The 19,648-nt window shown below is 42.6% G+C and overlaps 1 protein-coding gene across 1 annotated transcript in view; it reads right to left on the reverse strand.

Moving 5' to 3' along the window:
• LOC145414620 (uncharacterized) overlaps nt 1–19,648 on the reverse strand; it is a 784,070-nt gene that overhangs the window by 165,849 nt on the left and 598,573 nt on the right. Inside the window, exon 12 of the mRNA XM_080284146.1 lies at nt 13,912–14,062. Within this exon, the coding sequence (XP_080140272.1) occupies nt 13,912–14,062 (151 nt within the window). The remainder of the gene's footprint in view (nt 1–13,911; nt 14,063–19,648) is intronic.

The raw sequence follows: 19,648 nt of genomic DNA on the forward strand, positions 1-19,648 counted from the left end.
AGCTTTAGTCACCCTGCTAATGCTAGAACCTACTCACAAGGTAGAAATTCTCATATTTAGCAGACAATCCAGTCAACTCAAAAACCACTTACACAGTAACTGTTAGGTATCAATGAATCACTAAGACAGTAATTACCAATTAATATAGTAATCATGATGCTACATATATACAGTAAGATCAGGCAATTTCTCAATATGGTACAGTGGGTGCTCATTTTATACTGCATTAATGTATGTGAATACTGATTATATGGTGACATCAGTTCCATTAAATCAGCTGCTTAGATTAACCTGCCACCCAAAAATGCAAAGCATCTACACATGGTCATATCAAGTGACTCCCAGCAACCACCATGCTTATCTTCCTGTTCTCCAATCTCTCTTTTGCTTTGCATGTACGCTGATGTTATCTATATGTGTTGTTGTCATCCTTTTATTTGTGTAAGGGAAAATTAAGAGAAAAACTGGAAGTATTAAAACTACAGTTCTTAAAAATAAAAAATGCATGTGAATAATGACAGTATAAAGAAACAGTACCAGTGTCAACACTTCTCTCTACTGTGGTCCAAATATCCTTTGCATATTGGTTTCTATGCCCCACAAAGGTTGTAATGTCATCCTCATGTTTATACAAGAAAGTATTAAGATGAAAATTATGAGCAATAATAAATATATGTGCGAGACACTATGATACACCTTTGTCGTAGGATGTTGAAGGGATGCAGCCAACACTACAACCCTATGCCCTGGCGACTCAGGAAATGCACAAGCAACGCAAATCAACAGTGGACCAGAAGCATCTCACAAAAGGAGACTGGATAGCCATACAGTTATTGCCTGCAATGAAGAATTGGGTTCTTGTCCAGGAGGACTGAACTTAATAGGTAGGTATGGTTGAATGACACAGATACTGAAAACAAAGGGGTAGGCAGAAGGAAGGGAGCTCTAAAATCATCAGTCTTATAGATCAAAGAAATAAGTTCAAAAACTATCCATTAAACTGAGGAAGGGAATAACTGAATGGAACAAAAATCTTTTAGCTGAGGCCATAATTGGATAGCTGTAGCCATAATTGGTTATTGATGTCAGGGAGGTTCACACACAATAAACACAATTTGATTTAAAAATATATATATACATATATATGTATATATATATATATATATATATATATATATACACACTAGGTTCGCACAGTGTGCGTCATCGCAGTACACGATTCGCATTGTGCGCGAGTGACCAAAAACCATAACCAAAAACCCTTCAATGCGCGAGTTTACCGCACAGAACGCGAGGGAGAGGCAAGGAGTGGCTCAAAAATGCCATTTTCTACTAGTGTGCAACCACCCCACACACAGTGCGTCACGTGTCGTCATGTTGATGCGCAGAAATTCCCGGGCATTCTACTGCGCAGCGTGGGGTACAAGGGAGCGGGCGCGCCATAACAGTCCTGGCTCGTGCACTGTGCGGATCCACTCTCTACAGCTAACCTGTCGTGTACAACGTGTGGTGTTTTTTGCGCTGCTCCATCCTTGCCTGTACTTCACCGCACCATGGCTCCAACCCCAAGAGTTAAGAAACTTCTGACGCACGCCACCAAGTTAAAGATCATTAAGATGAAGGAGGAGGGTCAAGGAAACACTGCCATCGGGAGAGCCCTGGGACTGGCTGAATCTACAGTGAGAACCGTGTGGAAGAACCGTGAAGCCATAAAGGCTGTAGTAAAGACGTACGGTGCCTCTTACCTAGACAGCCATTCGCGGGTGGGAAATCGTGCTATGATACTAATGGAACACTATCTTGCCACTTTCATAATGAGGAAAGAAAAGGAAGGTGTTAAACTGAATGGAAGATTTATTCGGAACCAAGCCCAGCTCTTTTACAAGGCAGCATCTCGCAGGTTAAAAGTGGAAAAACCTTTCAGGGCTTCGGTTGGATGGCTGGACAGTTTTCTCAAGCGCAAGGAACTCCGTTACGTGAAAGTGTCTAGTGAATGTGCCTCTGCCGATGAGCTGGCCACGAGAGACTATCCTGCGATATTTCGAACGATTATTGAAGAGGGACAGTACACCAAGGACCTGATCTACAACATCGATGAAACGTCGTTATACTACAAGGCCATGCCCAAATCAACTTACACTGGTAAAAGACAGAAACAAGCCCCTGGTCACAAGCTCCAGAAGTGTAAGATGACAGTAATGTTCGCTGTAAACCTGTCTGGGAGCCACAAGATGTGGCCAGTTGTTGTACACACAGCTTCACACCCAAGGTGCTACAAAAACCTCACGAACATGGATGGTACAAGTCCGCAAATGGTTGGATGACCAGGAACATTATGGCAGACTGGTTAACGAGGCAGTGTGTCCCTGATGCCAGGGCCAAGTGTCGGGAGCTGGGCATTCCATTTAAGATGCTCCTTGTGCTTGATAACGCACCAAGTCACCCTCCATACCTTGAAGATCTTCATAAGGATTGTCCTGTTGTGTTTCTGCCGCCCTGCACAACGTCACTAGTGCAGCCACTGGATCAAGAACTAATCGCCACTGTGAAGCATTTCTGCCATAAGCAAGTGTACGACTACCTACACAGGAAGACCAACACAAGAGGAGCTTCATGCCCTACAAGAAGATCACGACGAAGACCTTGATGAGGCATCTGCTCCCGTTCCATCTCCACCAGCACCTATATCCCGACCTGCCACAGATGCCATGACTGTTGAGGCATTTTGGCATAATTTTACGGTGAAGGACGCTGCTGAATTTCTCCTACAAGCCTGGCACCAGATTACACCTGCAACGGTGAACCATGCATGGCAAATGCTCGTGCCTCACTTATGCATCACCCAGGAGATGGCCGTTCAACCACTGGCCGGGGCTGAGGCAGCAACATTGACAGCAGCACAAGCTGTACCAGGTTTCGAGGACGTTACAGTGGCGGACATACAAGAAGTGCACACCGCTACTGAGGAACAGCCTCCCAAGGAAGTGTTGCAACAGACAGACGAGGCTGACGCAGAGCCCGACGCCAGGCAGAGTCAAGTTGAGCAGCCTAGCATGATGGAAGGCAGGACTGAGCTGTGTATGTCAAACATTAGCAAGATCCTTGCTGCCATGGATAAGCTCAAGGAAGAGGTGAAGGAACAGGAAGCGAGCAACCTAAGAACGGAGGAACTTCTGATTGGTATTGATAAACTCTACCGTTTCTACACAGACAGGCACAGGGAAGAAATAAACAGGAGAAGACAGACGCTCATAACAAGCTACACACAACGGGCTCAAGTTGGTGAAACTGTGGAACCAGCGACATCGTCTGCTCCAGTTTCTGTTGAGGATGAAGAGGATGCAATGTCAGAAGTGTCAGCATTGGACTTTGAAGGGTTTACGGCCGAAGTGAGTGACTTTGATGCTCCTGGAGAAGGTGATCAAGAGGAGTCTGTGGAGGGAAGTGCTGGTGGGGTGGGAGGTGCGGTGGGGAGTGCGGCGCTGTAAGTGTTGCTGCGCCTCGGAACACCTGTTATTTAAGGTCATCAGGCCTGTTGTCTACTGTTGTTAAGGTGACTACCCATATTTTTGTTATTGTAGCTATAGCTTTAGTACAGTGTCTGAAACATATGACCTTTATTATGTCTCTAAGGGCCAAAAAATGTCCAGGTATGAGGGGGTACCGCCCATATGTAATTATTCCCATAAGATTATGTATTCCTAGTACGTGAATTCCCAGTGCGCGAGGTCGTGGACCACCCAATCTCTCGCGCACTGTGTGTTCTTACCTAATTGTTCTTACCTAATTATATCTTTACAGGAATGAGTCAAGCTCGTACTGTCCCGTGTCTTAAACCATATTTATCGTACATATCCTTAAATTTGTGAATTCTTTTGGCACACACTATTTCATTTGGTAGTGCATTCCATTGATCAATTGCTCTGTTTGGGAAACTGAATTTCCTTACGTCTTTATCACCTCTCTTCTTATGCAGTTTTTTGCAGTGTCCTCTTGCTGATGCTTCTCCATATGTTAAGTAATCATTTATGTCTATTTTCTCCTTCCCTGATATGCACTTATATAGCATTATCATGTCACCTCTTTTCCTTCTCTCCTGTAGTGTTGGTAGATTCAGTTTATTTAGTCCTTCTTCGTAGCTTAGGTCCCTTAAGCTTGGTATCCATCTTGTAGCAGCCCTTTGAACTTTTTCAATCTTGTCTATGTGCTTTTTGAGATGAGGACTCGAAACTACTGATGCATATTCCAGGGTTGGTCTAATGAATGATGTTATTATCCTTCTTAGCACGTCTTCATTTATGTATGTGAATGCTATTCCCATATTTGCAAGCAGTGTATACATGTTCCGTACGTTCTCACTGATGTGGTCAGCCGGAGATAGTCTGTTATTGATAATCACACCTAGGTCTTTCTCTCTTTCTGATGTGTATAGGGTTTTATTTCCTAACTTATAAACCTAATCAGGTCTTTTTCCACTTTTACCAAACTTGATTACATGACACTTGTCCACATTGAATTCCATTTGTCATGTACTACTCCATTCATGAAGTTTATTTAATTCTTCTTGTAGCTCTTTACAAGAGTCTGTGTTAGTAATTCTCCTTTGTATTTTTGCATCATCTGCAAACATATTCAGATAGCTCTCATTTCCAGTGTATATATCACTGAACCCTGTGGTACTCCACTAGTCACTTCTTTCCATGATGAGTAGTTTCCTCTTAGTACTGTCCTCATTTCTCTTTTTATGAGAAAGTCTTGCATCCAACAAAACAGTTTGCCTCGAATTCCTCCTTGATGGTACAGTTTCCATAACAGTCTTTGGTGTGGTACTGTGTCAAAAGCTTTCTTGAAATCTAAATAGATACTGTCCACTCATCCTTCCCTTTCCTGTATTGTGTTTGTTACTCTGTCATAGTAGCTCAACAGATTAGTAACACATGATATTCCTTTTCTGAAACCAAACTGTCTTTCTGTTATCATACTGTGTTCTTCTAGATGATTTACCCAAGCTTTTCTTATAAGCTTTTCTAATACCTTGCTTACAGCACTGGTCAGTGATACTGGTCGGTGGTTGAGTGGATTTTGTCTATTTCCTTTCTTGAATAAGGGGACAATATTTGCTTTTTTCCAAATATCAGGTAGTTTACCTTGACTCAAGGATTTCTTGAAAATTAAAAATAATGGTTTACTTAACTGCTTTGCACATTCTCGTAGTACCCAACATGAAATTTCATCAGGACCACTTGCTTTTCCTCTGTCTAATCTACTTAACTCCTCCTGTATTACTTTTTCTGCTATTTGTATATCTGGTAGTATGTGTGGACATGCATGTTCCACATAGTCCCTCTAAAAAATTTTTTCTTCTCTAAAAACTAATTGGAAATTCTTATTTAGTGCTTCACAAATATCTTTCTCTTGTGTATTAGTGATTCCCTCGTCCGTAATGGATTGTATTATATCTTTTACTTTGGTTTTGCTTCTGATACAGCTGTAAAACAGCTTTAGTTGATCACTACTTTTATTTATTATATCCTCCTCAAACTGTTTTTGGGCTTCCCTCCTTATTCTTGTATAATCGTTTCTTGCCTGTTTGTAATTATTATACGCCCTTTCACTACTGGGTCTTCTGTATCTATTCCACAACGAATCTCTTCTTTCTTTTCATTTTTTACATTCTGTATTGAACCATTTCTGTATTTTCTTATCTGCTTCTTTGTGCTGTGGGATGTACTTCTGGACTCCTATTTCATAAAATTCACAAAAATTTTTATATACAGCATTTAAATCTTGTCCTCTGAGCTCATTTTCCCAATCAACTTCTAAGAAATACTTCTTTAGGTCTTGATAATTTCCCTTTTTATAGTTTAGGCTCTTTTTGTAACTGTCATTGCTGTTTACTATGTCATATGCTATCCTGAAGTTATAATTTAGTACTGCATGATCGCAACGTTGGGTCTGGTTAGTACTTGGATGGGTGACCGCCTGGGAACACCAGATGCTGTTGGCATCCCTACGTGTCAAGTGGGGTTGGTGGAGGATTAGTGCCCCTCCCTGTAAAACAATTAACTCTAAGCCCTTGGCCACCCCGTTTGGGATACATGGCGTCTGGCAATGAATGAATGAATGAATGATGATGATCGCATTTGCTGAGTGGAGGGTGATATATTAAACTGTCAATATCATTTTCTTGCCTAGTAAATATTAGATCTAGCACTCAAGGTACAGCTCCGGACAGATGAAACGGCTACACCCCATCCACCAGCGACTTGGTTTGGGTCTCAGTGGTTCTGGTAACAGTTGCAGGTGGAGGAGGGGGGATGTGGGAGGGTGAGGAGGGGAGAAATGTGGGCGGAGTTATATAGGGGGTAGTGTGGGAGGGTGAAGAAGCAGCATAGTCTTGCTGGTGGGAGGGGGAGACGAATGGTTGGGTAGCGGAGACGAGAGTCTGCTGGAGGGTAAGACAGGTGAGTGTGATTAGATGAAAAGAAATTACAAAAAATGAATTATTATAATATCTGCTGCATATATTGCATTTTCTCTACTAAATAAAAACACTGTCTATTATTCACCACCGTATTTAGGTATCCTACTCATTATTATTATCCTTTGGATATTAGGCAGTAAATAAAGATATTGGACGGTCTTTCGGACCCGAACCAATTTTTTCATAACTTTTTTCTTCAGCTATTTCCGTATTCCTATTATCCCTCGTGCTTGAAGTCCCCATTTTTATCACTTTCTCCTACGCCCTACATTTTTTTTTAGGCATAAGGCAGTTTAACTTTCTCTTTAAATAACCATATTTGTCAACAAATATTCCTTTCATTAATCTATTTAATTACCTGTTTTCTTTCAAAATGCATTTGTCTAATAATGGGTGTTACACCTTAATTGGCGCCGCTAGTTGACGTTTTGAATCAATTTGGTCTAAATTTACGCATATATTGCAGTCTCTCTCAAGTAGGGTGGCAACCTCACACATCCCCCTGCTTTCTCCTTCTCTCGCTACCCGTTCCCTCCTTTCCTTTTGTAGTACTGTTTATCTATTCTTTCTCATATTTTTAACCTCATTCCTTCTTACAATCTTTTTGTGCCATAGGAATTTCTCCCTTATCACCTACAGTCCTACTACATGAAAGTGGAAAAAACTGCCATCGGGAAAAGAATAACTGGAAATTTATGGCGAAGGTTACGATATTAGTTATTTAGAATGAAAGTGTTGGCAGATACGCATTCTTGACGTGATTATCACAGCCACAGCATTTCGCCTTCATAAAACAGAAGGACTATAGGTTTCATGCATTACCTCCTTACGTCCAGCATTACTGTGCAGAACGCCATGTATAACACATTAAGGACCGCAAGGACAGTACTGGTAGTCATCGTGATTCTCATGAATCTCTCCATAGGCTATTGAAAACAGTGCTTTATGCTCAACTTCAGAATTATGTTCTCATCATGGCAATGATAGGCAAAGATAATAAAAACAATATATACAACCAAATTATCATTTATTATACAACAAAGCTCAAACTGCCTCCGTGCTACCTGAAAATAATTAAATACCTGATCATATATATATATATATATATATATATATATATATATATATAATCATACAGGCTCTACACTTATGAAATTTAACATCGAGTAACCCTATATGCCCAAAGTAATTTCCTCTGCATGGACTGACGTTGTAACGAAACTGGTTGTCCCCCTGCAGCAATTATTAATATATTTTTATGGTCATGTATGACTGAATAGTTTAGTTTATACAAGCGAAAACCTCAGAAATAATACTCACTGAGTATTATTCCTTCTCCAGCAGTTGCGCCTTCAGTGACACACTTCCAAAAATCCTCTGGCTTGTCAACATAACGTTTGCTAGGGTCCTGTGATGCAACCCTGCTTCGTGCAATACTCTTCTCATAGTCTTTTCGCTGATATCATGGTCTGTGCATCGGTTTCTGTGGCGCGTAGTGCAACATGGTGGTTTCCGTGTGGTAGGTTGCCATGCTAGTTAATGTCCTCTGCTTTACCCAACACAATAAATTTTAGATCAAACAGTGTTGTTCATGGTTTAAAATATATATATATATATATATATATATATATATATATATATATATATAGGATCATGTATTTAATTTCTTCAGGTTACATGTGATTGTGTGAGCTGGTTACACCCTTGAGACTGCAGCACGGAGGCAGTTTGAGCTTTGTTGTATAATAAATGATAATTTGGTTGTATATATTGTTTTTATTATCTTTGCCTGTCATTGCCATGATGAGAACATAATTCTGAAGTTGAGCATAAAGCACTGTTTTCAATAGCCTATGGAGAGATTCATGAGAATCACAATGACTACCAGTACTGTCCTTGTGGTCCTTAATGTGTTATACATGGCGTTCTGCACAGTAATGCTGGACGTAAGGAGGTAATGCATGAAACCTATAGTCCTTCTGTTTTATGAAGGCGAAATGCTGTGGCTGTGATAATCACGTCAAGAATGCGTATCTTCCAATACTTTCATTCTAAATAACTAATATCGTAACCTTCGCCATAAATTTCCAGTTATTCTTTTCCCGATGGCAGTTTTTTCCACTTTCATGTAGTAGGACTGTAGGTAATAAGGGAGAAATCCCTATGGCACAAAAAGTTTGTAAGAAGGAATGAGGTTAAAAATATGAGAAAGAATAGATAAACAGTACTACAAAAGGAAAGGAGGGAACGGGTAGCGAGAGAAGGAGAAAGCAGGGGGGAGGATGTGTGAGGTTGCCACCCTACTTGAGAGAGACTGCAATATATGCGTAAATTTAGACCAAATTGATTCAAAACGTCAACTAGCGGCGCCAATTAAGGTGTAACACCCATTATTAGACGAATGCATATTGAAAGAAAACAGGTAATTAAATAGATTAATGAAAGGAATATTTGTTGACAAATATGGTTATTTAAAGAGAAAGTTAAACTGCCTTATGCCTAAAAAAAATGTAGGGCGTAGGAGAAAGTGATAAAAATGGGGACTTCAAGCACGAGGGATAATAGGAATACGGAAATAGCTGAAGAAAAAAGTTATGAAAAAATTGGTTCGGGTCCGAAAGACCGTCCAATATCTTTATTTACTGCCTAATATCCAAAGGATAATAATAATGGGTAGGATACCCAAATACGGTGGTGAATAATAGACAGTGTTTTTATTTAGTAGATAAAATGCAATATATGCAGCAGATATTATAATAATTCATTTTTTGTAATTTCTTTTCATCTAATCACACTCACCTGTCTTACCCTCCAGCAGACTCTCGTCTCCGCTACCCAACCATTCGTCTCCCCCTCCCACCAGCCAGACTATGCTGCTTCTTCACCCTCCCACACTACCCCCTATATAACTCCGCCCACATTTCTCCCCTCCTCACCCTCCCACATCCCCCCTCCTCCACCTGCAACTGTTACCAGAACCACTGAGACCCAAACCAAGGCGCTGGTGGATTGGGTGTAGCCGTTTCATCTGTCCGGAGCTGTACATCAAGTCCTCTTTTTCTGGTGGTTTCCCTCACATGTTGCGTTAGGAAAAACTCTTGCACGAGATCCAGGAGCTTTTGGTCCCAACAGCTTTCTTGGCTAATTATATCTAGAGTATTCCAATTTACATTTGTATTAAAATCCCCAGTTAGTATAATTCTATCCGATTTCTCTTCCATTTTATGTAAGAATGATTTTAAACTCTGAGTTGTACTCTCTGCCAGGTCCTCATATTCATCTCTTTCCCATGTGTTTGATCTGGGTGGCATGTACAAATTGGCTACAATTACTTTACCTTCAGATATGTTGATCTCTACTGCAATCAGTTCTACTTGTGATGGTATATCTAGTTTTATTTCATTGACTTTTAGATTTTTCTTAGTTAATATTATAGTTTCTCCTCCTTTTTTTAATTTTCTGTCTCTTCTTCGTATATTATATTCCTCTAAGTTTAGTATGTCATTGGATATCCTTGGTGTTGCTTTTGTTTCAGTTAGGCATATTATTAGTGGTTCATTTTCTCTTACATAATCATTCATCTCTAGTAATTTAGATACCATTCCATCCACATTTGAGTACATCAACTTTATCATCTTGTTTATATACTTGTCATGACATGGTTCTACTGCCTTCCTCCTTTTTATTCCATCCTGTTTGTGTACCACTTTCGTACCTGCAATCCTATTCCATCCATCCATCCATTGCCAGATGCCATGTATCCCAAATGGGGTGGCCAAGGGCTTAGAGTTAATTGTTTTACAGGGAGGGGCACTAATCCTCCACCAACCCCACTTGACACGTAGTGATGCCAACAGCATCTGGTGTTCCCAGGCGGTCACCCATCCAAGTACTAACCAGATCAACGTATTACTTTGTAAAAAAATTTCTTCTTCTCCTCTTCTGATCTTCCCTTATTTTTTGTTTTTGCTCCCTCCCTTTTCTCTTTCAGTAATTCCAGTTCCTCTTGTGTTAGGCATCTTTTTATCCATACATTTTTTAACTCCTCTTTTTCCATAAGATTCTTTGCATTTTTTAGTATCTCTTCCACAGTGTTTACACTCTGGAAAGTCACCTTTAGAGGTCTTGTCTTGCTTTTCTCTTATTTCCCTACCCTTTTGTGTTCCTCTATGTCTTTACTACAGATTTCCTCTGATACTTCTTTCAGTAAGCTCATTACATTTGCCATCTCTTTTTTGTCTCTTGTGATCTTGTTTTTTACTTCTCCTCTTCTATACCAGTGATTATTATAGATTTGTTTATATCTACTGAATCTTTGACTAACTTTGGATTGTTTTGGATTATTCTTTTCACTTCCTGTTTAATGCTTTTTTCCTCCACCCTTGTTTTCTAAGTCTTTCTTTACTTTCACCATTTCAGCATACGTGGTTTCCACATCATTTTTGTAGCTTTGCACAGCTTCATTCACCTGTGTTATCTTCTCCTCAATATCACTGCTCTGGTCTATAAGACTGCTTACTTGCCTAATTGTCTCTGTGTCATTTTTTAACTCTTCCATAACACTCTTGTGATTGACTAATGTACTTGCCATTTCACTCATTTTCTTCCTCAGTGTACTCAATTCCACTGTTAGTTCACTGATGGTTGTGTCTTTCTTATTGGCCTCCCTTCCTAGTTTTTCTATTTCTTCCTTTTGCAAGTGCATCTGCTTCTTTATTTCATCAATTTCATTTTTGAAAGCCATTTCTAGTTTGTGTACACGTTCAACCAGTCTATTGTGAGTCTCCACTTCAACCAGTTCTTGGTAGAAATCATCATTTTCCTTTTTACCTTTATCCCTTTTCTTTTCCAAATTTGCATTACTAAAGTATGTATCCATTTTGCAATACTAAAAGAACAGAGTATGTACTTACAGAGTATGTACACTTTCCCCGTGTTGCTGTAGTCTAAACAAACCTCAACTGACTCAGCGCATTTTTTCGTCTTGGTTCTCTTTTCTGTTTGAACAAGTCTTGTTTAAACTTATTATTTTTTTCCTTTTAATAATGAAAAATCATTTAGTCTAACCTGGTACAGAGCTTGACTCATACAAAGATACTAATTTAGGTAATGCCACTGGCCGTGTTGGTTCGGTACGGAGCGCCGATGTCGCACGTCTGCTTTGATTGACTCCCTCTGTGTGTGTGTGTGTGTGTGTGTGTGTGTGTGTGTGTGTGTGTGTGTGTGTGTGTGTGTGTGTGTGTGTGTGATCAAAAGATCAGCTGCACTTCACACTTCAGTCTCGCAAGTATTGGTTGTAGGGGTCCAGGAGTGAGGATGACATTACAGGGGTTCTGGCTAAGGTCAAGAGGGTGGATGGTCCTGCGAGGCATTGCCATGCAAAGCATAATTTAGGTCATCATCAGAGATCGTTATTTTCCTGACGATGGCCAAAGGGGGGCATGAAGCACAAGTGGTGTCTGAGGGCAGACGGAACATCACAGACATGATCCGTATGTTGCAGAAAATGTCAGTGTCACATTCCATGAGGAGCAGAGAGCAGTTACTGCTGACTGAATCATGTCTCCAATGCAGGCCAGTGCTGGGAAGGAGAGGGCTTCACTAGGTCAGCAGTAAATGCTGGGTGACAGGAAGAGGTATGAATGCCTTGTCGAGTGACCTTATTGGGCAATGGCTTCTTGTACTGTGGCCATCCCCTACTAACCTTGGCTGTGGATAGAACATGACTTAATGCAAATAGGGCATAGCCTGGACAGAGCTTTGTTGTCACTCCCATACAGTTAACACAGGATTGGCATAAATCTGGCTCTCACTATACTGAATTGGGTGGTACTGGTATTCACTGCACACAGAACATGGTACCTTGTTCCAACATATACTGTAATGAGGTTGTGACAGAAAAGCTGGCAAGTGTACCATAATGATGTAGGAGTGAGAAGCAGAAGACTCTGACTGGGTAGACCAAAAGCCCAATGGAAACCTTTGAGGAGAGTAAGACAGCAAAGCAGAGTTAGACATCCAGGTAATCCTGCTTGTCATTCTGCACAAGAATCCTAGAGAGAAGGCAATGAACAATAACCATGGCACAGCAATCACTCAGATGAAAGTGTCACAAGTTCTGGGCTGGACATCAAAGGGGATATTATTGCAATTGGAGACTTCAGTTCAGGTCTAGAGATAGGCTTCCTGCAGTTGACATTACAAGACCCAAGTGCAGCCACTGCCTCCATGGGTAGTTCATGTCTCACTGACTGTGATTAGTATGCAGTGCAAGTCCAGTTTGGTTTTGTGCATGTTACTAACCATCAAGTTTATAAAGATTATATGATGTACAGTAATATGAATAACATTACTCTACTGGCTATGATTCAATGATTACATATCACTGAAACAAAAATCCACTTCCCAAATCCACTAGGATACACCACCCCACCCACACGCCTCTGTGCCAAATATCAATACCTGTACAAATACAGTACTATTTAACAATCACCAACACTTCAGTAGTACTTTATTATGTGTGTTATGCCTTGTATGACTAAGCAATATATATCATTTATGTACTGGAGGAACAACATTTTCTTCAGGGTTTATAAATCCTATACTAACAGGAAGCTGAAAGCAACTTTAGGGTTTCTTGTGAAACAGTCTAAAAACAACATGTCATTATTATACCAATTATGTTGCTGCTGTTATTGTTGTTTTTGTTGTTGCATATCCCAGTCAGTCTGGCCAAGCAGACCTATCAACCACAAGCAAGCAGCCACCTTCCTGTAACAGACAATGCCTTTCCATGATTAGAACTGAGTCCTTCCACATGGCATAACAGAGAAAAAGGAGTAAGCACAACCCCTAAGACGATGAGCTGTGTATAAGAGATATGTATGAGTAGTAGTATTAGCCTGGACTTTAACTACTGTACTTTGTAAATGCAGTCAAGTTCCTCACTTGGGAGTGCTGTGCAAGGTCAGCTATTGGACCTTCATCCCACGTCTCTTCCACAGTAATGCTCGTACTTCCCAGGACAACAATAACCACCCACCTACTACCTTTTTGGTGGGCTAACAAGTGTTACACCTTGCCCATGGGTGACCAAGGACTATGAGAGGTAGGTGGGGGTCTATATTCCCTTAGCGGGATAAATGCTCTTGTCACATATCCCAACCAATAATGTGCAGACTGACTACCGGTACACAACAGGAGAGTGTGACATATTATCAATATGAAATGAGGACCCACTGTATCTGAGAGAAGTCAGGCTTCCATTTTGTGGGTAAACTGAAATCATTTTCATAGATCATTTATCCACAATAAATCTACTAGCTACAGGCTTTTCTCAGAAATCATACCAAGCTTTTATGAACCTTTATAATCCTCTACCATTTATTCCAGAGCTCCATGCTCAGTGAAGAAACAGAAATGCTGACCTTGACTGATGGGTTGTGCAGGGGCAGATCCCCTACGAGTGGCCAGGTAGCGGTGGTCTGGTCGTTCAGCTCCACCTCGCAGTCCTCCCCAGAGGTCCTCTGGTCGTAAAACTGGGGCCGACCCTCGCCGACCCTGAGCGTATAAATTTCCCTATCGGGAAGCAATATAACATTTTTTATTTACATACTTGTACCTGTATAGTTTTTCTAGCAGTGATAAAAAAAATTATAAACTCTATCCAGCTATCACTGTGTCATTTACAAAGGCTCCAAAATGCTTGTATTCATCTGCCTTTGCCACATTTTGGAAGCTCTCCACCCTGTTCAATCTCTAGCAGCCTCCCCATTCAGCCGCTTATCCCTGATATCACACTCTATGACCTCGTCCCAGGTCTTTTTCGGTCAGCCTCACAATCCTACCCACGACATTCACACTTTCTCACCATCCACACCCAACTGTCATTCACCATTCTCTCAACATGCCCAAACTATCTCAATCTACCCCTCCTCATAACAACATCAATACATCCAGTCTTTTATTGCCTCATTAAAAATAAAGGGGCCTGAGGCTATGCTACCTAGTCCAAACATTTAAAGCAAGAATTATTCTCTTGGGCCATTATGGTTGGAGCATCTTAAACCACTAGATCACCACGCATCCATTTGTTGGTTACATAGTTACCATGAAATGTAATAAATAGTTCCTTGAGCAACATAAAATTTGCTCTGTCATGCAGTACAGATTCATCTGAAGGTAGCATTAAAAGCAGGTGTGTGTATGGCAGGATTCTACAATTACCACAAAAGTAAAGCAATATTGAAGCAAGCACAGCTCCATAAACCTACGTTCTGTGAAGCCTGTTATATCTGTCCAACAATCTGGATATAAACAACTTGAGCTTCAGTTAAGAACAATAAAACAGTGTGTTCGTGATGAGCGACTTAAATTGAAGAGTTGGTACAACAGTGTGTTTGTGATGAGCGACTTAAATTGAAGAGTTGGTGCATGTGAATGATATACAATTATGGGCCAATAGAAAATGCCAAGGGGAAAATGATACTGATGTCAGATGAAAGACAGGTTGTCAAGAAAGAAACGTGTGTGTCGGTACTTTTAGTTTTGACCAATTCAGACGCATCTTACTGCATCTAATGCGGTAAAGAGAGAGAGAGAGAGAGAGAGAGAGAGAGAGAGAGACACAGAGACAGACAGACAGACAGACAGAGAGATAGAGAGAGAGAGAGTATGTAGGAGAGAGAGAGAGGCACAAGGATGCTGACACAGTGTTTATATGTATGTACTGTCGCGTCTGGATAACATCCATTAGCCTGGCAGTAATGAACACCAGGCCTTAGAACAGACGCTATGGGCGAGTGTGGGGGCAGTGTGTGGGTAGTCGGGGACAAGTGAGGGACGAGGTGACGTCGATCCTTGGATTTACTAGACGGAGACTCCAAAAGGGTGGAGTTCAAGCGATGTGCAACTCCACGACCATCCTGTGAAAGTGTTATTACTGTGAGAATGTTATGCCCGTGAGGGACTAGTGTACTTCACACCCCTCCCACACACTGATACTGTATGACGAAAATTGGACCCGCCACAAGTGAGTTGCCCTTGCTTACTCTTAAGAATGCTTATTGATCTGCAAGTGGTTGATGTCACGACATAACCTAATTATAAATGTAGGAAAGTAAGGATGAGAATTAAAGCGATATCTGTATGCGAAGTAAACTTTGGTAAATTATAATTATGTGTATGACCAAGTGTTGTAACAATGATGAGTGATGCCATTATTGCATACTGAGAGTGTAAAATTGCAATTCCAGGTATGACTGAATAAACAGTCAAGTGCAGCTGGGCAGGTTTCATTACCCTTTTTCCCCCTCCAAGAGTGCAGGCAGTTATAGATATATATACATGGGGTCCGTTGGTGGGGGGAGCGGGCTCAACCACAACCTACGACAGCGCTGGGAGGTGTTAAAGGCTACAGAGGTGGCCTACCCATGATCGGCGACACCGCCACTAAGGACATCTTCCGTTGTGAGTGGGTAGACTCCACAGGACTGCGAGTGTTGATAAACAACTATACTCAGGCGATTGAAAGCCGGAAGCTGATACGTTACGTCTGGTGCATTGTGAAGAAAATACTGTACGTTCGTTTATGTGCTGGGGTAGGAAATTATCGCCCGTTTGTCAATGTTAAATAATCATGACACATTAAATGTGAAAAATGTGAGTGTAATATTCAGGAGGTCAATATTGATATCCTGATGCTGCTTATATGCTATAAGGTTGTGATTTAAAACCAATTAGTGCACCTTGAATATTAAGAGTTGTGATTGATACTAGGCTGTCATAGAGAAGGTTCTAGTGTGCCACTGTACTTTAAAGGCTACGTTCAGTGCTCGCTGTCTGGCTGTTTGGGGTGTGATGGGATAAACGTTGCATGAACGAGTGTGACTAATAAAAACAAAAAAAAAAAAAAAAACAAAAAAGGGGGCGGCGGAACCTGAACATACCGGGCAGAACCTAACCTAACATACTGGGCGGAACCCAACCTAACATACCGAGAGGAACCCAACCTGAACATACCAGGCGGAACCCAACCCAAACATACCAGGAGAAACCTAACCTAACATACCAGGCCGAACCTAAACAGAACATAATAGGCGGAACATATCGGCATGGACAACCCAGATGGAAAGGAATGTGCAGAACATGACGGGCTGAACGTAACTCATGGAACAGTTCAAAGGATAGTCGTGGAGACAAGAGGAGCCCAGCGGGGGAAGCAGGAACAGATGCAAGAGGCCGCGACTCTACATCAAGAAGAGTCAACAGTTAGCGCACAAAGGCCAGGGTGGCAGAAGTCAGGGAATCCAAAACTGACTAGATCAGGAATGGAAGAGCTGACATGCGCTGCCCCTATGGACGTGGAGGTGATAGCTTCTGGCTTGAAGGAATTGATTGCTGCCATGAGGTTGCCAGAGACCCAACTACCAACCTTCAAAGGAAACAGCCGGAGGGACTATTGGGAGTTCATTTGTGCATTCGAACAACAAATAGGGAGGGCCGCAGTCCCAGAGGAATATAAGCTGCAGGTGCTCATGCAAGTATGTGGAGTGCTTGTCAGGAACATGCTACAAACATGCAACTATTTGGACCCAAGAGAGGGTTATGAGAAGGCGATGGCCATATTGGAGGATAGATCCGGAGACAGACATCAGTACGTCTGAGAGATTGTGGAAGGAATACTTGAAGGGCCCATGATCAAAGGTGAGGATGAGGGTGGCCTTAGAAAATTCACCGACAAGTTGGGGTCTTGTATTCTGAGTCTGGAGACCATCGGGAGATTGCATGAGTTGAACACCGTTCGCTCGATGGACGTACTGTCACGTCGGTTACCTGAAAGGGCACTTATGCGGTATGAGGACGAAACCTTTGCCTAAAACAAACAATACGGGTATTATCCCAGCGTTAAATGGTTGAAAACCTTTATCCTGGAGGAGGCAGACACAGTGTGTGTGAGGAGGAGAACCAAGGAAAGGGGAGTAACCACCAAGCAGCCACCGAGGTTGGTGTTAGAAGGAATCCAGATGGGCATGTGATCGGCTTGGCCAGCATTGGTGAGGACAAACCTGCGAGTGAGAGAGACATGTGTCGGCTGTGCAGGGGGCTGCACACCCTGGTGGGTTGCAAGAAATTCTGTGCCATGAGAGTAGAAGAAAGGAGGGCCATGGTCAGATGGCTCAAATACTGTTATGTTTGCTTGAACGATACCCACTTGGCAGCCGAGTGCCAGGCCTCAGTATGGTGTGACATAGAGAGCTGCACTGGGAAGCATTCACGATGGATACACCCGACCAGCCCTGTAAGGCAGGAGTCCCGGTACCATTGGGAACCCAGGAGAGATGGAGCAAAACCACAGGTGGAGGATGAGAGGAAGCTGAGAGATGATCATCGTCAATACACTCAGGAGGAACAGGCGCATGGAAGCGAGCAGGAAGTACACCGAGCAGAGTCGGAGAAGAGAAGTGCTTCCTGTGGACAGACTGACAAACGTGATGAGGCAAGCATGGAGGGAACACTTAAAAGGCCCAAGCTCGAAAGGGGCAAAGGCGGGAACAAATGGCTCACTGCTACGGCAAGGACAACGCAGATACATGGGCAGCTTCACAAGGTGGCGTTGCCCATTGTTGAAGTAAAGGCGGCTAGTAAAGGCTCGGATGCCGTAGTCCAGACGAGAGCACTTTTGGACTCTGGCAGCAACCGAACCTTCTGTACAGCCCAGTTGGCAAGCAGGCTGGGGGCACCACGGAGAACCGTATGGGTAACACTAGACACTATAACTCAGGTGACGGTAAAGCGAACTGAGGAGTTAGACTTAGTAGTTTGCAGCGGGCATTCCCGTAAACCGAACCGGAAGATATCACTGCAAGGGGCGATTGTCACTCAGTGACTCCCTGCAAGGCTGGAGGATTAAGTAGCCTCTGTACAGGACACGGCAAGATGGAATCATTTGGCGGGAATAGCGCCACTGAACACGTATGAATGTGAGGTGCAACTACTGATTGGTCTTGATGCTTTGCAAGCATTGATGCCCTTGGAGGTCAGGGCAGGAAGCAGTGGAAAACCCTTTGCAATAAGGACGCCGCTGGGATGGACTGTCAGCGGACCTGTACGACCTCATGCTGAGGTGGAAGACAGACCAGATGAGGTAGGATGTGTGGCTGTAGTGGACTACAATTACCTGGAAACACAATTGGAGGACAAAGTGCAACAGTTTTGGGAACTGGATGCAAGTTACTTGAAGAAGGGAGATGGCCTGTCCGTTGAAGACAACAGGGTGATGAAATTGTGGTCAGGCACAGCGACAAAGGTGATGGGGCACTACCAACTCCCTATACCATTCAGACGAAATCCACCCAAGCTCCCAGACAACAAGTTAATGGCACAGAGGAGGTTAGAGGGCCTGAAGAAGAGGCTGCTCAGAGACCCGCCCTTATGCCAGCGCTATGCAGAAGAGATGCAGCTACTGCTAGATAAAGGCTACATCGAATCAGTGCCTCATAATGAACTTCACGCAAGGCCTCACGTGACCTGGTATCTGCCACACCATCCGGTGTTAAACTTAAACAAGCCCTGAAAGATGCGCATCGTATTCGACTGTGCAGCAGAATGTGGGTCAGTGTCTTTAAATAGCCAGGTGCTACAAGGGCCTGATCTAAATAACAAACTGCTGGGGGTACTCCTCCAGTTTGGCCAAGGATCAGTGGCCCTCATGGCGGACATAGAGGCTATGTTTCACCAGGTCAAGGTAGCTCCGGAACACAGGGAAGCCCTACAATTTCTTTGGTGGCCGGAAGGGGATGTACAGCAAACCCCCCTGACATACCGGATGACGGTACACCTTTTCGGTGGAGTCTGGAGTCCGTCATTTGCCTCGTATGCTTTAAAACGAACCTTCCTAAATCACAGTGTCCTGACGACGTGGTGGATGCCCAGCGGAATTTTTATGTGGACAACCTGTTTATCTCAATGCAGTCTGCTGACGAAGGAATAAGGTTGGCAGAACAACTGTGACACGTCACCTCGCTGGGCAGCTTCAGACTCACCAAGTGGGCGAGCAACAGTAAGGAAAGTAATCCCTCTAATATCCGAATGCCCAATATCCGAACATCCCCACAAAGCGGACATAATCATCTTGGGATCCAATATTCCCAAAATGGGCCAAAA

This window comes from Coenobita brevimanus, chromosome 100 (genome assembly GCF_032717465.1).
Source record: "Coenobita brevimanus isolate Jiangsu-jjx chromosome 100, ASM3271746v2, whole genome shotgun sequence".
In the NCBI taxonomy this organism is placed as follows: Eukaryota; Metazoa; Arthropoda; class Malacostraca; order Decapoda; family Coenobitidae; genus Coenobita; species Coenobita brevimanus.